The sequence below is a fragment of the Canis lupus genome, chromosome 6, assembly GCF_003254725.2.
Source record: "Canis lupus dingo isolate Sandy chromosome 6, ASM325472v2, whole genome shotgun sequence".
Taxonomy (NCBI): Eukaryota; Metazoa; Chordata; class Mammalia; order Carnivora; family Canidae; genus Canis; species Canis lupus.
The window spans coordinates 71,162,189-71,188,399 of NC_064248.1; the positions used below are offsets into that span (position 1 = coordinate 71,162,189).

General features: G+C 39.7%; 1 protein-coding gene across 1 annotated transcript; it reads right to left on the minus strand.

Annotated features, from left to right (window-relative positions):
• Window positions 1–291: 291 nt before the first annotated feature.
• Window positions 292–25,993, minus strand: LHX8 (LIM homeobox 8). Its single transcript, XM_025417970.2, has 9 exons — window positions 25,916–25,993; window positions 24,275–24,361; window positions 23,305–23,466; window positions 19,407–19,528; window positions 17,180–17,400; window positions 16,570–16,673; window positions 11,946–12,041; window positions 5,082–5,265; window positions 292–1,011 (listed from the first exon to the last, which is right to left on the minus strand). Exons 2-9 carry the CDS (start codon window positions 24,347–24,349, stop codon window positions 935–937), a joined length of 1,041 nt encoding a protein of 346 aa, XP_025273755.1. The 5' UTR covers window positions 24,350–24,361; window positions 25,916–25,993; the 3' UTR covers window positions 292–934.
• Between the last annotated feature and the right edge of the window lie 218 nt (window positions 25,994–26,211).

Sequence of the window (26,211 nt, forward strand, 5' to 3'; positions counted from 1 at the left end):
CTCATGGCCCATATCTTATTCCTGACTTGGGATACCCAAAAAGGTCGTTTTGAAAAGCACTCTGCCTTTTCTTTCACATTAATTTTGTTAGCTAGTTTAAAAGGGATAATTTACCAAATTAGATGTTTTCACGTGTTCTTTTGTTGAGGAAGTGTAATCATCTACAAATAAGTTTCCTATTAAAATGTACTCAAACACAGCTCAAAATGACTTTCTAAAATTAAGAGTTGTTATATTTGAGACTAACGTCGACTTAATACTGAAAACACACACACAAAAAGGACAAAATGGTTGAAACTTTCACAAGAATGGAAAATGTTTAATAAACTTAGAGTGGTGGGCTTATTAAACTATAGTGTTATTTACAGCCATAATTCATCAACCACAAACACAATAATGTGTTTGCATGGCATGCTACAACAGAAGCTTTATTCAATTCATTCAGAAAACATTGGCAAAATAAATTTCAGTTGCAAATTCACAGATACAGGCTTCAAAGTATAAAGTTGTATATAACAAAAAATACAGGTAATATTTAGAACAATAACTTACAGATACAAACTAATGATAAACTACAATTTCACAAAGGATTGTAAACATTTTGCACACTTGTCAGTCCTTTCTTTTAGGCAAAGTGCTCTTTTGATGACAAATAAATTAACAGATACACACTAGAGTGAACTATTTCCAGACAATACAAAAAAAAAAAGTTTCGATTTGTTTTCTTCTTGTAAACATAAATTTTACAAAAAAAAATGAATAATCAATAAAAGTGTCTTGCAGGCCAACTATAGATACATACCTGGGCAGCAAAGTGATGTTGAAAATGCTTTGAGTGTTAAATAAAAAATTAACATTAATATCTTTTCAATGGTATTTTATACATAAGTGACAAGATTATATCCTTAATCATTTCTATCCCTGAAAAAAGGAATTAGGTATGACTTATTGGCAGTTGTGTCATTGAATGGGGTAACAAGGGCTGGAGTCCAAGAGTTGTTGGTGAATGAGCTATAAAATAGAAAGAAATTTGTGGATCAGTTTTGTAGCGAGGAATAAAACTGATTTAAAAACAAACAAAAACAATCCAAGGCAATGCATTTTCAATACTCATTATAGCTGAGGGCACCAAGCTATACTCATTCCACTAACCTCAGCAGAAGCATTAACTTATTCAGCATAGGGAGTACAGTATTAAATGAGAATCCAGCAATATTTTACCCCCCAAACCTTTTTTTGGGGCCACAAGCTTTTGACACTGTAATGTCCTCCATCCATACCCCATTCACTGCACTTTACCCTGCAGCTAGAAAACACAAAAGCTTTGTCTCCAGAAATGCTGCTAGTTTCCACATAAAGGTGTCTATAGGATGACCCCACCACCAAATTCTCATTTATGAATGCTTAACTGCCTCTTTCCTAAACATACATCAAAGCACACTTGACCCAGGCAACACTATATTCATTCATGTGAACACACACAAATCTAATGCTGATATAATAGCAACAATGGTACAGGCTCTGATTTTTATTTAACCAAAACTTAAAATGAAGTTTCCACTCTCAGCAAGGTCTATGATGCTTCAAATCAAACCTCTCATTGACAGCAACTAGGAAAGCTGGCCAAAATTTTTAAAAAATCTGTTGGAAGGCATCTAAAAATACCAAGATAATGACAACTTGCAAAGCAAGTCCCAGAAGAGAAGGAAAATAAAATGAGGCTACTTCCCACCCCCTACTCCTCAAATTTAGTGACAATTTTCAAAGAAAAGGAATGTCTGAGAGGTTGAGAATTTGAGTGGACTTTCAGGAGTTAGAATCTGGCTGGGAGATGCGGAACAAACATGAAAGATCAGGGACCACTGAAGAGAAGCTCTGGTTTAAAACAACAGAAACAAAACACAACAAAATGCAGGCTCTGTCTGGGATCCCACAAGGCTAAATACAAGTAGTGACCCAGAAATGTATCAGGCTTCGTGGCGACTGATCCTGATTGGATTAAGTTGATCTTACCCTATTCTAACTTCCTGCCAGAGACAAAACCAAATCCTCTCTGGTAGAGACCATCCAGAGCCTCAAATTATTTCTAGTTTTTCATACCCAACATCTGAAGTGCAATAAAAAAATAAAAAGACAAATAAGACATGATTTGACTAAAAACAAAGAGATCCAGATGCTGTAATTAGACATAAACTTTAGTATAACTACTATAATAATTTTATTGAGGAATAAAGTGGTAGAAATAGAAGATTTAGCATAGGAATGCAAACTATATTAAAGAATGAAATGGAATTCTAAAACTGAAGATACAATAACTAAATTAACAACTCAGTGGGTAAGTTTTATGCCATATTAGATAAAGACTTAGTGACCTGGAGATAGGTCAGAAGAAAATACCTAGACTAAAGCATGGAAGGTCAAACCTGGAAAATATGGAATTTTTTCATAAGGGGCAGAAACAACATTTGAAGAGACAAAAACTGAGACTTTTCCATAATTAAATACATCAAACTACATACTCAAGAAGCATATCATTATAATAAAATTGAAAAACAAACACAGAGAAAAGCTGGGATAAAAGGACTAAAATGACATTTACTTTCAAAAGAGCAAGAATAAGACCAAAAGCTGATTTCAACAATAGGTAGCATCAGATTAACTATCCATATTCTAAACAATGGAAATAATGGAAGCCAGAAGCCAATGTTATCTTACCTTCAAAGTCCTGGGGGTTTGGGGGGAAGCTCCCAACCTAAATTTCCACATACACAGGAAATACCATTAACAAATGCATCAAAACAAATACTTATGAATGAACCTTAGATGTGCAAGATTACTGAACCAAAAACTCTAGAATATAAAAAAAGTACTTAAAGATGGTCTGAATAAATAGAAATATAAAGTTCATAGGATGGAAGGTGATACTAAGATGGCAATTTCTTACAAAGTGATCTAATAGACTATATCAATTTCTATTTTTTGGTAGAAATTGACAAGCTGGTAAAATTTATGGAAATGCAAGGGTCAAGAACAGGCAACACAAACAACACAAAGTAAGACTTTTTTCTACTGGATATCAAGAATTGTAGGACTTGCATAATTAAAACAATTAGCAAGATGAAAAGAAATAGTCTAATAGAATATACACAAATTGACACCTACATTATATGAATGAACAGTTGATTTATGAGAAATGTGGCAGCTGGGAAATTGGTATTTTTATCAATATAACAATAGAACTTTGCTTCCTATCTCATAGCACATACAAAATTCAATTCCAGACAGACTGTAAATCTTAATGTCAAAGGTAAGATAAGTTTCTAGAAGGTAGCCTAAGAGGAATATGTTCACTATCTGAAGAGAAACAAATTCTTGAATAGGTCACAAAGAAAGCACTGCCCATGAAGGGAAAAAAAACCTGATGAAATGAACTATATTAAGATAAGGAATCTGTATTCAACAAAACATACCCTTAAGAGAGTAGAAGGCAGCAAGTCACTGAATAGGAGGAGATATTCACCAAAATAAATAAATAAACAAATAAATAAATAATTAAAAAAAAGAAAGAAAAAGAAAAAAAAAAGATATATAAATTCCTGCTGAAAACATGCTCAATCTCTTCAGTCATGAGAGAAAAGCAAATTAAAATAATGAGCACTATCCGGCCATCAAATTAGTTAAAATTAAGAAGTCACACCATACCAAGTGTTGGCAAGAGTGTGGAGCACCTTGAACTCTCACATAATGCTGGTCCAAGTGTAAACTGGTTCAACCACTGTGAGAAACTGGGAGAATCAGCTGAAGTTGGGTGTATGTGTAGCCCATGACCCCACGTTCCACTCCCAGGTACATACCAAACAGAGGTGTGAATTAATGTACACCAAAAAGCATGTACAATCAAGTCCATAGCAGCATATTCATAGAAGTCTAAACATGCTCAAACACCATAAAATGGTTAAATTGTGGTATATTCCCACAGTGGAATTCTATATAACAATAAAGCAAATCACTGATTGTTGCAGCAATACAAGTGAATCTCACAACAATGTAGTTGAAAGAAGTGAGATACACAATACATTCCGTATGATTCAGTTTATGTAAAGCTCAAAAATGGGCAAAACTACAATAGGATTTTAGAAATCAAGGCAATGTTACTCTGGAGGAAGAGGATACTAATTGGAAGGGGACATAAGAGAGGTTTCTGGGGTGTTAATTATGTTCTACTATTTCCTCTGGTCAGTATTTACATGGATAGGCTCACTTTAGTAATTCATCAAGCTGGATACCTGTTATGTGTGCACTTTCCCGTATGTATGTTTTGCTTTAACAAAACAATGTCTTCACTAACTCCTACCTAAAACTCTTGAGTGTGCCATTTGCAACGACGTGGATGGAACTAGAGGGTGTTATGCTGAGCGAAGTCAATCAGAGAAAGACAATTATCATACATGATTTCACTCATGTGGAATTTAAGAAAACAGAGGATCATAGGGGAAGGGAGGGAAAAATAAAATAAGGTGCAATGAGAGAGAGAGAGGCAAACTGTAAGAGACTCCTAAGTATAGGAAACCAACTGAGGGTTGCTGGAGGGGTGGTGGGCAGGGGGGAAAGGCTAATGGGTGACGGGCATTAAGGAGGGCACATGATGTGATGAGCACCGGGTGTTATATGCAACTGATGAATCACTGACCTCTACCTTTGAAACTAATAATATACTGTACTCTAATTCATTTAAATTAAAAAATAAATAAAACTCAGAGTGTAAACACTTTGATCATAGGAAAATAAATTACTTAAATATCAAACAAAAAGGTCCCCCCCCACCAGGTAAAAAAAAATCAAGTGCTAACGGTCATCAATATTTGTATTTTAGCTGTGAAGTGGGTGTTAAACGTCTCCCTTAAGATGTAGCCACAGAAATAAGGATGTTTGCACATTTCTGCTCCCTATTACACACCCCCACCCTAATATTTTTCAGCTATGACTAATAATTTCAAAATATGAATCCTACCAATCAGCTAGCATTAGCAGTTATCAGTTATTGTACTTCGAAAACAGCTGCTAAAGGTCGGGATACCTACCATCCATGTAACTATGCAGCGCAGTTAGCATCGTCCCGTCTTGGGGCACGTAGGCAGAATAAGCCATTTCTTCTAGCATAGGTGGAGACAGCCTGGAGGGTGGGACTGCTGTGACTGGGGCAGAAGAGGAGTGATTAGGACTGACGTGCTTCTTATGGCGTGCTCTACAATTCTGAAACCACACCTGAGGAAGGAGAGAAGCAATGTAGTCAGTCACATGTCAGCTTCTGTGTACATGATCTCCTCGGTCTAAAAAGAAATGAGTCCTCAATTTCTCTACCATGTAAGCACAGCATAAATCTAAGAAGCTTTTTAAGCAGCTCTGTAGACAGAAGAGAAACATTTGCACAAATAACAACGCTCATTTTCTTTGCTCAAATAGTAGCTATCGCGTGGTTTACTTAAAAGCCAATTCCATTCTACATCAGCATCCTCCAAAACAAAAAGGGAGGGAAGCAGCTCAAGAATTCCAGAAAAGTTTCTTTGGCTTTAACTACTGGCATTTGGGACAAAAAGAAATATAGAAATAAAGCCCTTTAAATCAGAACTTAACAACCACCACAAAAAACTCAACTAAATGTATTCTTAGACACCTGCTGGACTGATTTCAAATCCTTTTCCAAATGACTAAAATCCCTACTGAGAACTTAAAGCTTTCTACAAACCTCTTGATCCAGTTATTCCAATCACATCTTAACCTGCTGAGTTCAATTTCTCTTAGTGAATACATAGACTAGGTTCCCTAAGAAGTATGTTAAGGTCAGGCTTATAATAAGAAAAAATGAGTAATGCTTAAGCAGAATAAAATACAAACAAATCCACCGGTGAAACAGCTCGCAAAATGTAAAGAGCTAATCATCCTCTTGTCTACTCTATCACAGAAATAAAGGAAGCAAACTCAAGGCAAACAGGGTTTTGAGCCAGGTCAGGGTGAGTGAAGCTAGGTTGCCCAGAATGCTCCCAGTAATGAATATGCCTGTGTTTTAACTCCCTGTCATTAGATAAAAGTTGACTACAGAGTATTACTCTTATTAAAATATTAAAATAACGTAGCACAGGGATCCCTGGGTGGCTCAGCGGTTTAGCGCCTGCCTTTGGCCCAGGGCGCGATCCTGGAGACCCGGGATCGAGTCCCACGTTGGGCTCCCAGCATGGAGCCTGCTTCTCCCTCTGTGTCTCTGCCTCTCTATCATAAATAAATAAATAAATCTAAAAAAAAATAACATAGCACCTATTCGTTATCACTCCATGCAAGTCTGTCATGAAGAGAAAGAGAGTGGAGGAATAAAAACCTTTAAGGAAATTATAATAGGAGCATTTCAGTGTCAGGGAAGAAGGCCAGGGAGAGATCAGGGGCATGAGCCTCTGTCCAGGGCTGGCAGGTAGTTATTTTATGGCACAAGGGAATCAGGGCTGAATAATATAGAAGAGAAGGAATCTACAAAAAGTTTTACACGGGAAACCTGACCTGCTTTCAAAGCTACATCCTGCCCTTTGGGACTCAAAAATAGAGAGCTGGCAATGTATAAACTCTAGGAGTTAAAACTAAAGTAAGAAAAATGGATTATGTAATGGAGTATGCAGCCCCGAACAGGTGGCTGAAAGGTAGCACCCAAGGAATGTTTCGGAAACAAGACGAAGGCATATATTAAGGAAAAAGAGTGGGGGGTTACAGTCTTCTCCCCCATTTCTGGAGTATTTGACTCTCAGGTACTTACACAGGGACCAAACCCAAAGTCTCCAGTCATAGTTCTCTTCACGGCTCCTTCATAGGTGTCACTACTGTCCCCCACCCAGGCAAGAAGATGGACTCCTATGTTCTCCAACTTGGAAAAGAGAACTACTGCCACCAGCCTTTTCCCCAACAGTCCCCAGAAGACCTGCACCCTGGTGGGCTACATAAACCTGATGGACATGGCACTATGGTTCCCGGAGTTTCTTTGGATGGAATCTATTCAGTTGTTTAAAAAAAAAGTCCAGACTTTGGAAATAATATGAAAAAGGCATAACATACAAACAGCAGAAACACTACCTTAATCCTGACTCAAATAGCTCCTTGGAAAGATCATCAACAGGTAATCAGGCAAAGAGAGGTTTGTAAACACAAAATGTCATGTAACTTGCACAGAAAAAAACAGAGTTGACATTTCCAGACATCAGAGAATAACTTCTTGCAGAAGGGCTACTCAGCTCTAGAATTTAAACACAAATCCTTTTGACGCTACTCACTGACTTAAAATTCTTTCTCTTTTGCAAATCTCCAAGAAGAGTTAAAACTTCTTTTGAACAACATACTTTATAATTTTTTGAGTTCTAAATTGTAAACTGTATAAACTAAGAGCAGGCTAGGTAGACATTCTGCAAAAGAGAAGACTAATCCATAAGATACATTCTTGAGAAAGCCCGAAGAGTCAAATGTCAGAATTTTTTGAATGAAAAAGCTGGAATTGGGCAGCCTGGGTGGCTCAGTAGTTTAGCGCCACCTTCAGCCCAGGGCATGATCCTGGAGACTCGGGATCGAGTCCCACATCAGGCTCCCTGCGTGGAGCCTGCTTCTCCCTCTGCCTGTGTCTCTGCCTCTCTCTCTCTCTGGGTCTCTCATGAATAAATAAATAAAATCTTTAAAATATATAAATAAATAAGTATAAAAAAAGAAAAAGAAGGAATTTTAAATTATTGGGAAAGCATGGCATAATACTGATTTAGAGAAACCTGGCTAATCATTTGCAAGGAAAAGAAATGGTAAAATCCCTTTTTAATCAAACTTCAATTCCAGACAAATTAAAGATTAGGTGTAAATAATTGGAACCAAAAACATTTAAGGAAAACAACAGTCAATATTGATAAACTCTCTAAGTGGAGAAGCATAGAAAGGGCCGATGTTATAAGAAAAAAATATTGAGAGATTTGAACACATAAAAATGTAAAAGTTCTGGGACGCCTGGGTGGATCAGTTGGTTAAGTGTCTGACTCTTGGTTTTGGCTCAGGTCATGATCTCTGGGTCCTGAGACTGACCCCCAGGTGGAGTCCTGTGCTGGGGGAGAAGTCTGCTTGAGACCCTTTCCCCTCGCCCTCTCCTCTGCTCCTCCTCCCATTTGTGCTCACTCTCTTTCTAAAATAAAGTCGGGCATCTCGGGTGGCTCACTGGTTTAGCGCTGCCTTCAGATCAGGGCGTGATCCTGGAATCCTGGGATCAAGTCCCACGTCAGGCTCCCAGCATGGAGCCTGCTTCTCCATCCTCCTGTGTCTGCCCCCACCCCCTTTCTCTCTCTGTCTCTCATCAATAAATAAATAAAATCTTAGAAAAATAAAATTAAATAAAGTCTTTAAAAATATATATGTATTTCATATATATGTATAAAAGTTCTATGTGAAGAAAATAAATAAACTGATGAACTATGGAAGTTTGACATGATAAATAGAATAAAAGTCAGTAAGATGGAAAGAAAAGGGATCATCATCCGATAGGAAAGTGGACTAAAAACATATTTCTAAAATTACAAAATAAGCAAACATGTTAAAGTTCACTGATAAGGAAAGAAATATAAAATAAAAACAATGAGATTTTTCTACCAAAATTGCAAAGAATGTAAAAGAATAACTGTATTCAGGATTTGCATGGTTGGTGAAAGGAAACTTTCATCTATAGCTCCTGGCAGAATAAACTGGTATGAACTTTCTGGAAGGTGATTTTTGTACTATCAGTTAATCAGTCATGAAAGGCCCTAAACATGTTTTTTCTTTCGACTCAACATCGATTCTAGAAATTTCTCCTTGGAAACTAAGGAACAAAGAGCAAGGTGTATATACAGTGTTATTTATTACAGCACTTTTATGATAATGAAAAGATGGAAATAAAGTAAATAAATTGTGCCATGCTTAAGATGTACAGCAATAAAAATGACATAAATCTTAATATGGACACGTACTCCTAGGACACTGACTGGAAGAAGTAGCAATGTTTTATTCTGTTTCTGTAAAATACACAACTCATAATTCACCTATTAGAAAGGGCATGTGAATGGTGATTGTATCTGGACGCAGCGTTAAAAGTAAAATCATCCACCTTTTTTTGTGATTTCCATACTATGATGATCTGGTCTGTTACTAATTTCTCACTAAGTTGACTTTAGCTAGTAAAGGTGAGAGTGTCTCTATGTGTCAGACCATTATTTCTACCTAATCTTTGGGTAACAGAGTTTGCACATTAGAATCAAGGCCTAGTAATTAAAACTTTTTCATTTTTCTAAAGTGTCCTTAATGCTAGGAAGTGACTGGACAAAGAGGTTATGATTTTACTGAGATCACAGAAATTGATTCTTCAAAAATACCATAAAGGAGTTATATGCGTATATACAAATAGTATGTATATTTACATTCTAGTATCCCTTCCTTTGCTACTTTATCAAAAATATTTAAATTCAATTCTCACATATTAAAAACCACCATCCAACAATATATTCTCCAAGGTCTAGTACTTGGAATCAAGATAACTTGCCCGTAATACTGGTGACCTAAACACTTGGAGATTTCATGACATTATTGGGGGTTCTTATTTCTTCAAATAGTAAGAAGAGCTTTCAGAAAACCCTTCATTTCCCCTTGCTTCCAACTTCAAAATAATTTAAGACATAATAGTCATGAATTGGCTTAGCTAGAGTAGTCCTTGTCGTTGAACATACAGGCTCCTAAGATGGAACCCTCAGCCCATGGAGTCTGTTACTACCTCAACAAAGGAAGCTCCATTTCCAGGTACAGGAAATTCACTACCTCCAATGGCAGCCCTTATCATTTTTGAAGACTTTCATGCTAAGAAAGTTCTTCATCATGAGTGAAATCTGCCTCTTGTTTCATTCCCTTGCGAAGACCTGATTCTACTATCTGCAAGACAGCCTTCCACCTATATTTAAAGATACTTACACTGTTTATACCATCCCTTCCCTTACTATCTCATCTCCAGACAAATATTCCTATTGCCATTAATATTAGCACATAATTTATCTAATAACTAGATAATTTCTACTTCTTTCATGACCTTATTAGCCTGTCTCTAAGGGAAACAGTCTGTTCAGATTGGTTTCTTGCTAAAACTCCTTTTTAAAATTTGGCACACAGAGGGATCCCTGGGTGGCTCAGCGGTTTAGCGGCTGCCGTCAGACCATGGCGTGATCCTGGAGTCCTGGGATCGAGTCCCACATCGAGTTCCCTGTATGGAGCCTGCTTCTCCCTCTGCCTGTGTCTCTGCCTCTCTCTCTCTCTCTCTCTCGAATAAATAAAATTTAAAAAAAAAATTTGGCATGTGGAAATAAACATAATACCCTGGACATTTGAAAAGCACTGAGGTCATATGATGCACCTCCTTCAGAGAGCCTCATTATACTTACAGTCAGCCAAGTCTACTGGGAATGTAAGTGTTTAAAGAAGCTGCAATACCATCAGGTCTTTCCCAACAGCTTCTCTGCATAGATGACTTGTTAACTATGAGATCCCTCAGGCTTAATAAGAATAAATTGAACAATGAGCACCTATTTATCAGCCACCCAATTTTTAAGAAATAAAACATATGTACTACGTTGGATTTTAACTCTCCCCTCCCGAAACTAAATTTCATCTTGCTGGTTATGGTTACTGACATGAATTCCTTAAATTTTTTAGAACCTTGACTGTTATTTAAAATTATTTTCCATTTCCCTGATTTCTCTGTAAGATCTTGACACAGTCACCCACCTCCACCTTGAACACATTCCTTTGGTTTCTATGATGCTTTTCTATCAAACTCATTCCTTCATCCTGGCTGTTACTATATCCCATTCTAATAGCACCCCTTGCTCTCCTCTCTCCCTAAAGTCCATTCCTTTTTTACTTCTATGATCTCATTCTAAAGGATCTTATCCAATTTCATAGCACTGGATATTTTTGAGTCTTGTTCACCTTTTAAAGATACCTGTTTATATACCCAACTGGCACCATCACTGCACGACTGGCAGAGCTAAAAGGAAATTCATTTCCTTCCCAGTTACCAAATCATCTTTCTTTTGACTCTAATATTCCTGTCAGTAGCACTATTCCCATGGATACTCTGACTTCAAATTTAAGAATCATTCTTCACTTGTCTCTTTCCCCATTACAGTGTCCAGGTCCCTTTCGTGTCTCTTGCCACCAGCATGCAAGCAATAAAACGTTTCTCAATGAATTCTAGGTTACTATCTCATTTAAGTCTCTTTTCAAAAAAAACACTACTTTGCTGGGCATCTCAACTAATATGTGTATCTCTAATCTAGACTTTCTAATCCTAATTCTTCCCATGTACTGCCACCAGCTACCATGGCTGTCTCCTGCTCAGGACAGAACTCTACAAGTTTAGCTCTAAAAATTTTCTCTCTCACAATTTTCAAATACAAAACTAAAATTTCAATGAATTTGCTCTAATTCATCCTTCCCTAGCTTTGTTCACACCACTTCCTCTACTTGGAACTTTAACAAAGACCATCTGCTCCCACACACACACACACACTTCTCACTCGCATATACAATCACAGAAAAGTGGGAAAAAATTACTAGCTTCAGTATCAGCTCTAGCTTGGAACCACAGTTGTCTTTTTTAGCTTGAGGGTCTTAGGGTTGCTGTGAGAACCAAATGAAGTAACTTGTAAACAACGTCATTTAACAATTGGTAGCCCAGCTCAAGCAGACTAATTATCAGATTAAAAAAAAAAAAAAAGTTGATGTAGAGTATGAAGAGACCTAAAATGGAAAGCTAATGATTTGACATTTCTTGGCACACATAGACACACGCAACACACATTCATAAAGACCTGGAACAGAACCTCTGGGATCTCTTGATTAACCTTTAAAATAATCACCTGTATCACACGTCTGCTCAAGCCTGTCCTTTCTGCCAGTTTCTGGAGGGTCTGTGCATCTGGGTTGTTGTCCTGAGCAAACTGTGCTTGCATAACCTGTTTAAAAAGAAATAATGATAGTAAACAGCTAGATTTAAGAAGCTCAATCTTTTGCATTTTGATGACTAGAGCGATAAGGCATGCACAAGAAAATAAGACGCTTGTATTTTACTACTTGAAAATCAATATGGGGAATAGATATAAATGACGAGAAAGCATGTGTTAGAAATTTACATATTGATACATTAAGATCTTTTAAAAAATAATACATTTCAACATAAAACTTGTTTTTCTCAGCTATGCTGTTAAAAATGAGCTCACCTTTGCTCTTCCATTCTTCTACACACAAATGAAATGAATAAATGGTAGAAGTCTATTGGTTATTCTTTTCATTTTGCTAAAAATTTCTTACATTATATAACTTTTAAAAATACAAAAATCCTATCAAACGCATCTTCAGCCTCTCCTGAGCTAAATGGGCCCATACTACAATTTTTACCAATCAGCAAATAGTATATAGTGCAAAAGTTGGATTCCATTTAATTGTAATAACTCCAATATTAATTGTTTTGAGCACTTGATCTATGCAAAACAGTATCAGGGATCTTAAAAAAAGATATCAATCATTTCGCCGAGTAAGAATTTTCTGGGATTTAAATACCTGCATATTGAAAAAGCTCCCAGGTGTTTGATATGCACCTTTGGGTTAGAAAATGCGCTAAGTGCCATGAGACAGTGATACGTGAAAAAACTGTCCCTGGTCTCAACTGTTTGAGACAATGATATGCACATGCCGATAACTACCAACACTACGAGGTAAAGGGGAGAGCATGGAGCAGGAGGGAGTACCCGAATAAAGCATAAGCCAAGGGCTTTGGACTCCTTTGAAGAGGAATTCATGGGAATCAAGGGGGATATTTGAATTTTACTATTTCAAAGTCAATCAACTGAGGGAAATAGTATAAAATATAAGGAAAGTATTATAAAAGATGGGAGAAGGGCGACTGTCATCCAATATGTCTGTACATGTCTATGGGTGTGGGATGGGGGTAATCAACCTACCTAAAGACCTTATGCCACCCCTGGCCTCAACACCATTTCCCGTGGGCAAAATTAATTACATTCTCCACTATGCTCCTTATATAATACAGTCCTTCAGCCACTACATGCATCACATGGCAGCAAAGGGATTCATTATTGGGTGTCACTCTCCAAAGCTGAAAGTAAGCTTCTTGAGGGCCAAGGGAATGCCTTATTCTTTATATCCCCTGGAGCTATACCCTTTCCCATCACATAGTAGGTTCTTAAGGGTTTGTAATAGAATGAACCCTGACAAAGTGAGGAAAATCTGAAGATTGTGGGGAGAAAGAGACTAATATTATTCCAGGAAACCTTAGGAGGTTTACAAATTGTGTAATTCTTTCAGTTAAGTTCTCTCTGGTTTGTGACTTCTAGAATAAGTTATTCCTGGCTTCATGTCCAACCATATCTGTTCACACATTCACTGAAGACAGCACACGTATTTTTACTTTAAAAAATGGGCAGAATTGGCCTAAAAGTTCATAATTTCACTCAGTCCACCTCATTCTTCTCTTACTCCAAACGTGTTACTTCAGTATCATCATGTACAAATAGTTGTGTTCATATGTAGTTGAGCACGTAACATCCCAAAGAGAAAAAAGAATGAGCAAATTGTCTTTGCTTTTTTTAATTTTTCAAGAACAAAAGTTAACCAGATATTTAAGTATTTGCTTATTAGGCCATTACTGATAACTAATAAAAAAAAAAAACAGCATGCTTTCCACAAATGCATTTCAAATTCACAAGTTTAATAATGGAACCGAGTTACATTTAATAAGGCAATTTCTCATCAAGGAATAAAGCAAAACTCAAATGAACACTGATGGTTCAGAATCGGTGTAGCCTAAAGGGAAAGTAAGACATGCTCATCAATGTTTAATCTCACACACAAAAAGCCCCTTTTAATTTCATTGTTCTCCAGTCCCTAATGATGTTGTAACCCACCCCACTTCTTTTCTGTGCTCTTTTTAACATGGCCTACAGTGCCTTTGTAGACACTCATCATTTTAAGGCCAGGAAATCCCAGAAATGAGAGGTATCTGCATAGTAGCAGCTGACCAAGTCAATCTGAGAGTAGATTAAATTAGGTGCTAACCTTGGCATGTTTAATATTAATAATCATTGAGCAAGAGTTTCTAACTACAATAAGCAAACCACAGTATTGGCAGGAACTTCTTAAATATCATTTCTACAAATGGGGCAATATTTGAAATACTCTTGCCAACACAAAATGTTATTCTCTTTTGTGAGCCTTAAATTATTTTTTCTTCCTGTAAATTTCTAAATAATTTTGGGAAATGATCTCGGTTATTCTTCCCATGTTAACTCTCCTCTGTCCAAAGCAGTAACTTCATGAATAGTCTTGACTTCTTGAACACCTATAATATTTTATCATTTTGCTGAATTGAAGCACTACTTGAATATATTCAGTTTTCTGAAAGGACATTAGACAATGAAGGTACATTGCCTGATTTATTAGAGGTTCTAGCAAAATATAATGATTTGAGTTCTTAAAAAATTTACAGCTATGTTTTCCAGGTTCCTGAGGTAGAAAGAACCGCTTAAGGACAAAGATTGTAAGCTCAATAGTTTCAGCCATCACGGGCATAAGAAAGATACTAATAAATATTGAAAAAGTGATTATATGTATTGAAAGCATATCACTTGTTTTCATTTTTTTCCACTTTCATTTTTTAAAACCTATTATTCCAACATACATCTTTTAAAACTTACAATTCAGATCACATTTTCATATAATAATGCATGATGATGATGAGAATAGCTTATGCATGTTTGCAATTTAAAACTATAAAGCTATCTACAAGATTTGGAATCTCACTCTTGTTTTAGTTGCTGCTGCCATAAAGTGGAGCTTTTATTCCACTCATGGAATGGTGGCCAAGCAAAATGAAAAACAAAAACAAAAACAAAAAACGGAGGACTGGGGAAGTTTCCAAATCTCTTCTCTGCCATTCCCTTGATAGTCTGCCTTGAGGGGAGTTCCTGCACCTCTTGGATGAGGCTACCTACATCAAGGAATTACTGTTAGGAATTAAAGGAGAGAATGTAGATAAATGCCTAGCATAGGACTTGACACAAAAACCTTCACAAATATTATTCCCTCTTTATTTAATTAGTACCTGTAAGTATTTTCCTATATGAAACTGTATATCTACCTAAAGTTGTTTCAACTTTTTGCTATTATAATTGAAATAATTTTAATTTCACATAAACTTTTACAGTCAGCCTTATAATCATTAAAATTATAGCCAGCCCTTCATGGAAAACATATTTATGTTAGAAATTCTATTTTAACTCAGACAGCTTTTAGCTACTGCATATTTTGCTGCCAGGTCTCCCACATGTACTCATATCTCCTAATTTAGGGCTTTATATGATCTAAACTCCCTTGAAATACTGGCATCATGTCAAGATCTTTTTCTTCATCATTCCTCAAATTAAAAGTCTCTTTTGAAACCCTTTTACTGTATTCATCTTAAACACTGGCAAGTCTTAGAATACGGTATGTGATTTTTCAGAATATTACTTTTACCCATTCATTAATGTCGTATAACTGTCCTTTAAAGTTTGAGCTAACATAAATCCTATGTATAAAGCACCCAGTAGTAATGGTAGGCGCTCAATAAATGTTACTTTACCTTAACATAAAACAACTACATCATCCACATTAATCTTTTAGAAAACGTGATTTCTTTATCTGAAAAAATGCCAGAAAGAATCATATGTGTAGACTTAAAGCAAGAGGTAATTATTATTTTCTTGACAATTGACATGAATTGAACTTATAACAATTATATTTAGGGCACCTAAACTGAAAATAATCCCTCCTTTTTCAGGAGACATAATCAACCTTTAGCATCAAACTATAGAATCACCCCTTTTAAAAACAAGAAAAGGTTTACTGGATTGAGGAGTCAATAACTAGATTCCTGTTGTTTATGGTAAGGCATATTCAATTCTTCCCAATTTGTAAAATTGTACAAACTTAGCCATTGTAATTTGTTAAAAAGGTGAACCCATTAGTGTCCCCTAGGCCCACATACTGTATGTCTCTTTCTGTTAATAGTCTTAAAATATTTTGTCTTCTATCATTATTATATGTAGTAATGCAAATAAATTTCTGGGTCGAACTGATTTTATCAGGAAGTCAGGACAGATCAATATTTTGTTTGCATTTTGATGTTAATACCAATAAAACCCAGGGAAATAAAGCTTGAATGATTAGTTCATGCCAGATCATGACTCTGGAAATACTAACAAATATTTTAGGGTTATAAGTATGTTTTCATACAGTCACCAAGTTAATATTCATTACAAGCACTGGCTAACCATTTTGAAAACATGGAAATGTTTTTAGATAGCATGGGGGTATTTTGGGTGTTTTGGGGAGGAAGTGGTGGGGGGAATTGGGTTTTTGTTTATGTTTTTTGCTTGTTTTGGTCAGGAGGGACCTCAAAAATCATAAATTCATTGTCATGTCTACCTGGAGCTGATCTGCTGTAAAGCTGGTCCGAGCTCTTTTTGCTGGTTTTGGATGATTAACATCTTGCTCTGTGAGGAGGGCACCTTCAACACTAATCCCATTACCTGCATTTAAAAAACAACAGTATACAGGATGGTAACTCAAATGGGTCCACTGATCAAGCAATAATGTTTCCTGCATCTCTTGGCTTGGTGTGAAATTGTAGATTGCCCAAATCTGTAAGTTTAAAACACACTAGAAATAGTCTGTGGAAACAATATTCCACTTACAGGCTTGTATATTTACTCAAAAGAGTAAAAAGTTAGAAGAGCACACATCTAAGGTTCATCCTTAGGAGGCCAATACAGGAAAACAACTGGTTACAAAAAGCAAAACAGAGCCCTAAATTGAAGGCTGCTGCCTGAGAATATGGTACAAGGCTAATACACATGCCATGGCTTTCCCTGCAAATAAACACATGGAGATCATCACTAACAGTAGAATGCTAAATGAGTTTTACCACAATTACACTGCACAAGATAATGCATTAAAATGACCTTAGGAAAAATCATTTTTATTCCCTGTATTCACTGTCCCAAAAGACTCCAAAGTATTTTAAGTATATATTTACCATTTTCCACTTCTCTTTTTAAATTATCCAGCATACAGTCATAATGCACTCTGCAGAGGACTTTCTCTTCCACCAAAGCAAACTCCTCTCCCGTGGAAAGCTGCCTTTTGCAAGAAAAGCAGGCAAAGCACGCCAAGTGATAGACATTCCCCTTGGCCCTGCGGACCCAGTCAGTAGAATGGATGTGCCTCCCACAACGAGAGCAGCGAGTTCCATACCTTCTACATAAATAGAAGAGCAGGAGGTGAAGATTTTAATGTGTGGTGAGATATTCAACAGCCTGAGCAAACTAATACATCATGTTACTCTTTGGATTAACCTAAGTATTTAAATCTTTTGAAAATGAAACAGGAATCAGTTATTTTCCTCAAAGTCAATATCAAGACTTGAGATGAGGCCATAGTTCAAACCTGTTTATAAAACAAAAACTCCTCTGTCATTAAAGGCAGACTGGATTTTTTTCTTTCAAAATAAATGCAATAGGAGTTTCAATGTCCCTTTTGTAATAAGTATCAGAACATTTATAAATTACCTAAAGATTCAAGATACAAACACACATATACTCCAGGTTGAAACCTAAAAGGGCAGAAGCATACCAGTGAAGATATAATGACTTCTTAAAACCAAATTGAGATCATTCAAAAATGTTTTAAATATCATTTAAGTTAAAATATTTAAACACTAAAAATTGATATTATCAAAGGATGGGTAGAACAGAAACTGTTCACCCTGAGAGTAAGGAATGAAAACTTAGATTTGTTTCCACTGGTGAATAAGCTACTGCATTGCTAGCCACAGGACGTGGGAAAATATTATCTAAAGCTTTCAGAGAACTATTTGGACATAAAATGCAGGTTAACTGTAACAAAATGCCCCATGTAAATATTTCTTTTTTCTCCTGGTCTGAGTAATTGGACATTCTTTGCTATGTCTATCATAATCAGTCATGGCCTTGCATATCCTACATCAAACTATTGATGTGTCTGTTTCTACTCATGAGTCTATCTTTAGAGGTATTGCCAGTTTTTTTTTTTTTTTGAAGTTAACCTGAATAACTGAAACTTAAAATTAAATTTTGGAATTTAATATGAAGCATAAAAGAAATCCTGAGGAATTAGACTTTCAATAACTCGCTGAAACTAAACCTTTCAAAAAGCTTTAAATTATCATTAAAAAATTAAGATTTGCATATCTTAAGTCAAAGAGGAGGCAAACTGCTATGATTCTTGAGGAAACAGAGTAAAAGCCTGATGAGAAATATAGGTGTTTGGTAATTATAAAATTCTGTCACTTTATAAAATAAAGAATCCTGGGTTTTATGAAGTGCTTTTAATTAGCAATTTTATTCAAATCAATCACTAAACTCTTTGAAACCAGTTTTTGAAATTGAGTGTAAACAACATAATTAGTATTACAAACTTCATTATATAGTATTAATTTCCCAATTTTACGATGAACATTTTTCTTCATTTGGAAATGCAAATAAAAATATGATAATTTTAAAAAGTCATGCTTTGGGATAATTTCAATTTCTAGGCAGCTATCTATTAAGGATTGAATTATACCCTAGAAAAAACTATGCATTTAAACAATTTATAAAGAGATCATGGAGAAAATGTTACATTTAATATCTTAGGCAAATACAATCTCACAAAGCAAAGATCAAAGAACACACAAAAAGAAACAGGATTTTTAGGTAGAATAATCCGACTCGGTATATTTCTGATATTGAAATGGTCAGTTCCTCTAAGTTATATGGTTTAACTCAGACTCCAAACTGCTGACATTTTGTAGGTATAATTAGAGATCATTCTACAGTAAACTGGTAAACACTTAACAAAACCTTGATTTTTTTCCCCCCATAATTATTTCATCTTAGCATCCCCTGCAAATAACGGACTTTGTCACAATAGGTCATCTTATGTTTTATACTTTACCTATGCTCAGCAAGAACTTTCTCTATTTTTAATAGCCACCACTCTCATTCCCAAAGAGGAAATAATTATTTTACATTAGCTTTTGTATTTTTAATTCCTAAAACACATAAACAGACTTATTTTGTTTTAATATAAGTTATACCTCAAAAATGTGAAGCATTCTCAGTTTTAAATCCATTACATAAGAAAAACTGGGTTTCAATATGTAAGGCGGGACGAGAAAGTTTGTTTACAAAATTCTCTTTGCGTAACATCTTGGAGTTTCTACGAAAAAAGTTTCCACAGTGTACCTGAAATAATCAAGTTTGCAGAAAATGTCTTTGTCTTTAATATAACAGCTGGTATGCCTTCCTAAGGAGGTCCTGCAGACACTGCAGGAGAGACACCGAACATGCCAGCACAGGTCATTCACCTGTAAAGGAAAAAGGGGCAGGATAAGAAACTATTTTAATATCACACTAACAGAGGATCATTCACTGGTTTTGTGCATTAAGCAATTTTAAAACCTGGCTCCTTAATATTTTAACATATGCTCTGAATGTTTCTATCTAAAAGATGTCATTTACACAAATGTGTGTCTTGATATATTCTCTTTCAGACCCCAACCAGAAAAGCACAATAGCATATTTACACTGTGTGCTAAATTGTTTATTCCTTTGAAGAATTCAGGGTGTGTACTTTTCTCTTTCTGAAATCGAACTTCTATGGACACGGAAAATTTTGCTCACTTTAAAGTCCTACATGCAGGCTTGTTGTACTTTTTTTCTTTCACCAAATTCTTTCCACCATGAAAACTGGTAGCTAAAGAAGTCAAACCACACACTTTCTCAATCTACTTTTTGGCCAAACAATCATAAGTGGTGCACTAGTTAAAATGAGAGAGAGAGAAAGTGAAAAAGAAGCCTTGTAAGATTCTGATCCTTTTAAAGAAGTCTGGCAATCCGTTTCCCTTACCAAATAGAAATTGTTAAAAACAGATGTAAATCTTGATATGACAGAGACTTTCTGACATTAAATAACGGAATCAAGGAGTAAGTTATTGGAAACCTAACAAATGATCTGGCTACTGGAGAAAAAATTAATCTGATTAAAAGTGGTTCTAAAAAAGGCACCCAAGTATTGTTTGCCATTTATACTCCAAGCACTAAGCCATAAAATCATGTCTAATAAATCACATCACTTTATATTTTCTAAATAGGCATATGAAATATTGTCAATTCAGGGAACAAATCATAATAACCCTCACCTTAAACTGTTGCCAGAATTCTAGAAGCACCACAATTTCAGCCTTCAAGAATGAAGATGTATACTGGGTTGAACTTGCCTTTAATACAGGCTCCCAGCGTTTGCTCTTGTTAAATAGACACAGGAACTGAGTTTATGTTTAACCAATTGAGCATGATTTCATTTCATGTAAAAGAACAGCAATGATGCAAAAACACCCGTTACATCCTACAAATGGATCTAATGTCTAAAGTAGTAATTATGAAATTGTGAAAAGGGGAAATTGTGAAATAGTCTTTATTATGAAACAGTGTAGCAAAAGCCCTATCTGTCCAAAGATTCTATCAGATTAGCACTACTGTTCAAAATCTTCTTTTTCCCCAAAATGTTTTGTGTGTGTGAGATACAAAATATAAAAGGTATTTCGAAGCTGAAGGAAAAAGTTTTACTTGCTTCTAATTGTAGTTATGGCCTCTTTCCAAAGAAAGCATTAATGAGAGTATCATTTTGATGAAATTTTAAAAATTTTAAGTTTTGGGCTTGGACTGCATTCTTGCTACATAAGAAAACTTGGAAGAAGGAAAGAAACAAACGGAGGAAATCGGGATAAAAAATATTAACAATGTTTAATACTATCCTAGAAACAAATATGTATTTTCTATTTTTTCCTAAAATGGGAATATTAAAGTTTAAAAATACAGGCTTCCTTTAATATTTCAATGCTTAGGAACTTCTACATTTTGATCTTACCCAGGCTCTTTCCTCCCACCCCTCTCTCCAAACAAGTGCAGATTCAGACTTCAGGGCAGAGCCAGGGCCACCCTCCAACTCTCTAAAGCCAAATCTAACGCCTGGTTTGCCACCTTTCCTTCAAGTTTACTTAAAAAAGAAAAAAAATGCTCCTCACCTTCCATCTCTTTTTCAGGGAGGAAAGCAAGTTAGACAAAATTCTAGAGAATACAGACCTTCCCTGATAGCTGCTATTTATCCAATCTGTATATGTATATAGGACCAAGCCAGAAAAACCATCCAAACGACAGGGCACTGAAATATTAGATGAAGCAAAAGACACTTCTAATTCCTCTCCTACTTTTTGTTTTAGCTCAATTTCAACTTGCTTCAGGAGATGATGTTTTTCTATATCAAATAGTTTCTGTGTTAAACAGTTGTACCCTCAAATACTCTATTAGGTCTACCGATTATTTTTCACCAGGCACTCAGATTGAATTTAAACTTCTTTTAGAATGAGTATTCAAAAAAAAAAATAACCTCAGAGTTTTTAAATAATCCTATAATGTCAAACTTTAGTTGGAGCTAAACACTAATATGTACATAAAAAAGACAGAATAAGGCTTTACATAGAATATTTCACTAGGAGGACTACAGTCCTACAACAAAAAGCTTTATATAAGTTATTTAGATAACTTAGGTATCTAAGCACATCTAATACACAAATATATTTTTAACATATAAAAGTGAACACTAGAAACTAATTCAGAGGTGTGTTAAGAGTCACTACATAATACTCTTTTTTTCTAAATCCTCTCTGGTATGAAGTGTTAAAGCCTTTATAGATCCATTCAGTAGCGTTCTTAGAAACTATGCTAATTATCGAGAGGGCTCCTTGAAATAATAAACTAGTTTTGATCCAAAAAATGATTTGGAGATATCCAAAAAGGCTCAGGTCTAGAAACAGTGAAAAGGGATACCTCAAGAATTCAGATTTAAAGAGAAAGCCGTGTCAATTTGCCGGCTTTAAAACTCAGTCACCAATTAAAATTAATTTACTTTTCAGTTTTTCACCAAAACTTCTTTTGGTGCTTTATCTGGGTTGTATGTATACGGTATTATTCCCACTTTACAGATTAAACAGCTTTATACACTGAGGTAGAAATTTCAAGAAGCCCAACAACTTGAGTTTTGAACGCATACTCTCCATAATCATTCCTTTTGGAAAAAAGGGGATGGGGGAGTGATTGGTGAGGAAGGAACAGAAAGTAAACTGGTTTGCTACTAATTCAGTGTAAGAGAGATCATTATTTTAAATAGTGGTTTTAAAGAGTTGTTGAGGTTGAAAACCCATGGTATTAGGATTAAGACACATGGGACCATGACCCTGCACTCAATGACGCGGTTAACTAGTCTGCCAAAATTTCCCCTCCAAAATTCCTGCACAATATTTTGAGAGAAGTGAAACAAATTAAGACGGTCAATTCCCAAACTATCACTTGAAGCACTTCATCCAGGCATCCCTCTATCTTTCTTTTTGCTTCTCTTCCTACCTGCCTTCCTTCTCCTCCCCCCCCTCTTTTTTATTTTTATGTTTTATTTTTTTTGGTCTAACTTTACAAATCTAGCGATTTCCATTTCTTTCACAAGCACGGGAGAGGACTTAAAAAAAAAAAAAAGCCCTGGGTGGCCTCTAAATATTAATAAGAGGAAGGAGGCACTAAAAAGGTCTTTTTTTTTTTTTTTTAATGTAAGGGCTCCTACAAACTTTTACTTTGAAAAACCCTTACTAAACTGTTACTAAACATAAAACTATGTAAAAATTCTGTCCAGAAAAGATCCCTTGGGGCGCTTCACAGCGGTCCTTACCAAAGGGGACACTGCAAAAGGGGCCTCGGCCAACGTTTACCCACTAGGGGCTCTCAGAAGCAGGCAGGTGTAGGGGTCCAGCGGGGGCTGCAGGGACCACAACCCAGGCTCGGGAAAACCCATCAGGCAAGACCCCGTTTCCAAGGGAGGCCGAGGATTAAGCGGGTTTGGCTCCTCCGCGGGCTGCGGCCGCTGCAGTACAAGCCACCCGGGGGCCAGCGCCCGAGGCCACACGGGGGGAGAGTCCACGGCCCCCCCTTCCTCCTGCACGACCCGCCTGCGGCGACCACCGGGAAGGCGGGAGGGGAGAGGCTCCCCTAGTGCGGGGCCCCCCGCGCGCCCTCGCCGGCCCCGCGGCTCCCCTACCTTGAGAAGGTACTTGTCCACGATCTCGCGGCCGCAGCTGTTGCACACACACTTGCCTGGGGGGCACGCGGAGCCCGAGGCCATGGACCGGGGCGAGGACGACGGGGACAGCGGCGCCGAGGACGAGCACGAGTCCTCGTCCCCCGCTCCCTCGGGGCTCACCTGCGGGAAGCCGGGGGCGCGGTTGCAGCGGCTCCCCCCACCCCGCCCGGGCTCCCGCACCCCTCCCGCACCCCTTCCCTCCTCCCCTCCCCCCGCCCCAGGCCGCTCTCACTTCGTCCCCTGATGCCAGGCTCCCGCACCCCTCCCCGCACCCCTTGCCCCTTCCCCCGCCGCTCTCACCGTGTCCCCTGCGGCCGGGCTCCTGCACCCTTCCCGCACCCCTTCCGCACCGCTTCCCCCTTCCCCGGGACACTCTCGCCGTCTCCCCTGGGGCTGGGCTCCCGCGCCCCTGCCCTCCTCCCCCGCCCCAGGCCGCTCTCACCGTCTGTCTCCCCTGCTGCCGGGCTCCTGAACCCCTTCCGCACCCCTTCCTGCGCCGCTCTCACTTTGTCCCCTGATGCCGGCTCCCGAACCCCTTCCCCCCCCTGCCCCGGGCCGCTCTCACCGTCTCCCCTGCTGCCGGGCTCCTGAACCCCTTCCGCACCCCTTCCTGTACCCCTTCCCCTCTCTCCCCCGCCCCAGGCCGCTCTCACCGTGTCCCCTGCTGCCAGGCTCCCGAACTCCTTCCGCACCCCTTCCCGCACCCCTGCCTGCGCCCCTTCCCTCCTCCCCCCGCCGCTCTCACTTTGTCCCCTGCTGCCGGGCTCCCGAACCCCTTCCCGCACCCCTTCCCCCCCTCCTCCCGCCCCGGGCCTCTCTCACCGTCTCCCCCGCGGCCGGGCAGCCCCGGGGAGCCGGCCCTCGCCCTCCACCCCCCACCCACCCCCACCCCCGCACCCCGGGTCCCGGGCCGCTCCTCCCCACTCACCAGTCCCTCTTCCCCGGCGCCTTTCCGCGTCCTCCCGGCCGCCAGGGCTGCGATCCGCGCGCACTCCTCCGACATGGGCCCCCGGCGCTGCGGGCGCGAGCAGGGGGGGCGCGGGGAGCCGCGGTCAGAGCCCGCCCGCGCAGCCCCGCGCCGCGCCTGATGAAGGCGCCGAGGGCTCGGGGCCGGGCGCCGCGGGCAGGGGTGCGGAGCGCAGGCCCGCAGCTCAGCGCCGCCGCCGCCGGGGCTCAGCCGAGCCGGGCGGCCCCCCGCGCCCGCGCCCCCGCCCGCGCCCGCGCCCCGCCCGCCGCCACGGGTCGGCCACCAGCATCCCCGGCACAAAGCGCTCGCCCGCTAGACGTCAATCACGGCGGAGCGGGGACCGCGGGGCTACGCGGGCGCGGGGGCGGGGGCGGGGGGGCGAGAAGAAAAGGGTCGGAGGAGGGGGTGGGGGAGAAACTTGATTTCTTTAATAACCTCAATTAAAAGAGCAAGACACATATATATTTTTAAAAGGGAGCTCTTTTGAATTGGATAGCCCGAAAGGTGAAGAGGTTTAATAGGATACTTGAAAGCTAATTACAGCGGGATTTGAGAAGCCTGGTGTTTGTTCCGATGACAATTTGAATGAAAATGCTTCAGATTAAACCGAGCCAGCGGCTCTTTCGTAAACTTAGGGCAATTAGAGCCGCGAGTGATTTACACTCGTTTCTTTAAGGTGTAAATTGCCACTTACTGCTCAGTAAGTCAACATTCGAGCTGCTAAAGGATTATTTTTAACCGGCGCGCAAAAAAAAAAAAAAAAAAAAAAAAAAAAAAAAGCGGGACGAATAATGGAAAATATCCAGCTGAATTTAATTTGTGCCATTAGAACTCCCCCAACCCCCGGTCAAAATGTTTTAAAGCAACAGCGCGCATTACTCAAGGGTTTCCAAGCCTTCGCTGGAGTTTTGTTCTTAAATGAAAACGCAGCCGCCGATGGGGCTTTCTCTGCCGCGGGGTACGGGCGCCCGGGTTGGCGCGGGGCGGAGCGGCGCGGGGGGCACGGGGGGCGCGCACCTGCGCCCGCGCCTCCCGCGACCCGGGCCCAGCCCCGGCGCCTCCCGCCCCGGCCCGCCCTGTGCGGGGCCCCGCGCGCTCCCCGGGCCGCAGCGTGCGCCGCCGCCTGGGGCCGCCTCCGCGGTGGCACCGACAGGTCCTCCCCGCGGCGCCCGAGCGCAGCCCGGTCAGCGCGCCCGCCCCGGGCCCTCGGAGGCCTTTCCAACCCCGCGGGAGGGTCCCCGACGCGTCCCGCCCCGGGCAGCGCCGAGCGCGGCTGCGCTTTCCCGGCTACTCCACGCGAGGCGGGACTCGCGCGCCCCTGCTATGCTTTTTTTTTTTTTTTTTTTGCTTTTTTTGCTTTTATTGCTTTTTTTTTTTTTTGGTATTTGAGGGAAAATGGCCCTCCTGCCCCCCCCCCCCGACACCCCCACCCCGGGTTCCCCCGAGGCCTGGATGCGCGCCCTGCGCCCGCGGGGGCCGCACGCCTGGAGCCAAGCCTCGGGTCCCACCCTGACACCCACCACCCATCCCCACCACCCACCCACGCACCCCGCCCCGACTCGCCCCGACCACCACGGCAGAGAGAACAAAAGCACGACTCACATGGACCCGAGAACTCGCCTTAGGCTCGAGGCTTCGTCTCCCAAATTACAGTCTCCATGCCTCAGGTTAAGTGAGCTTGTGGGGAGGGGAGGCAATGATTACCGACTAACGCTACGACGTAATCGATAAATAATTTTTTTTTTTTTTTTTTGGCCAGGTCTGAAGGGGAGGCCGCTACAGGTAATTTCTGAACCTCCTAAGGAGCCCGCACAGCTCGCGTCTCCGGGAAACTGCCTGCCCCGCAGCGGGTGCGGCCCGGCGTCGGCGCGCTCACCTTCTCGGGGGGCGCCGCCAGC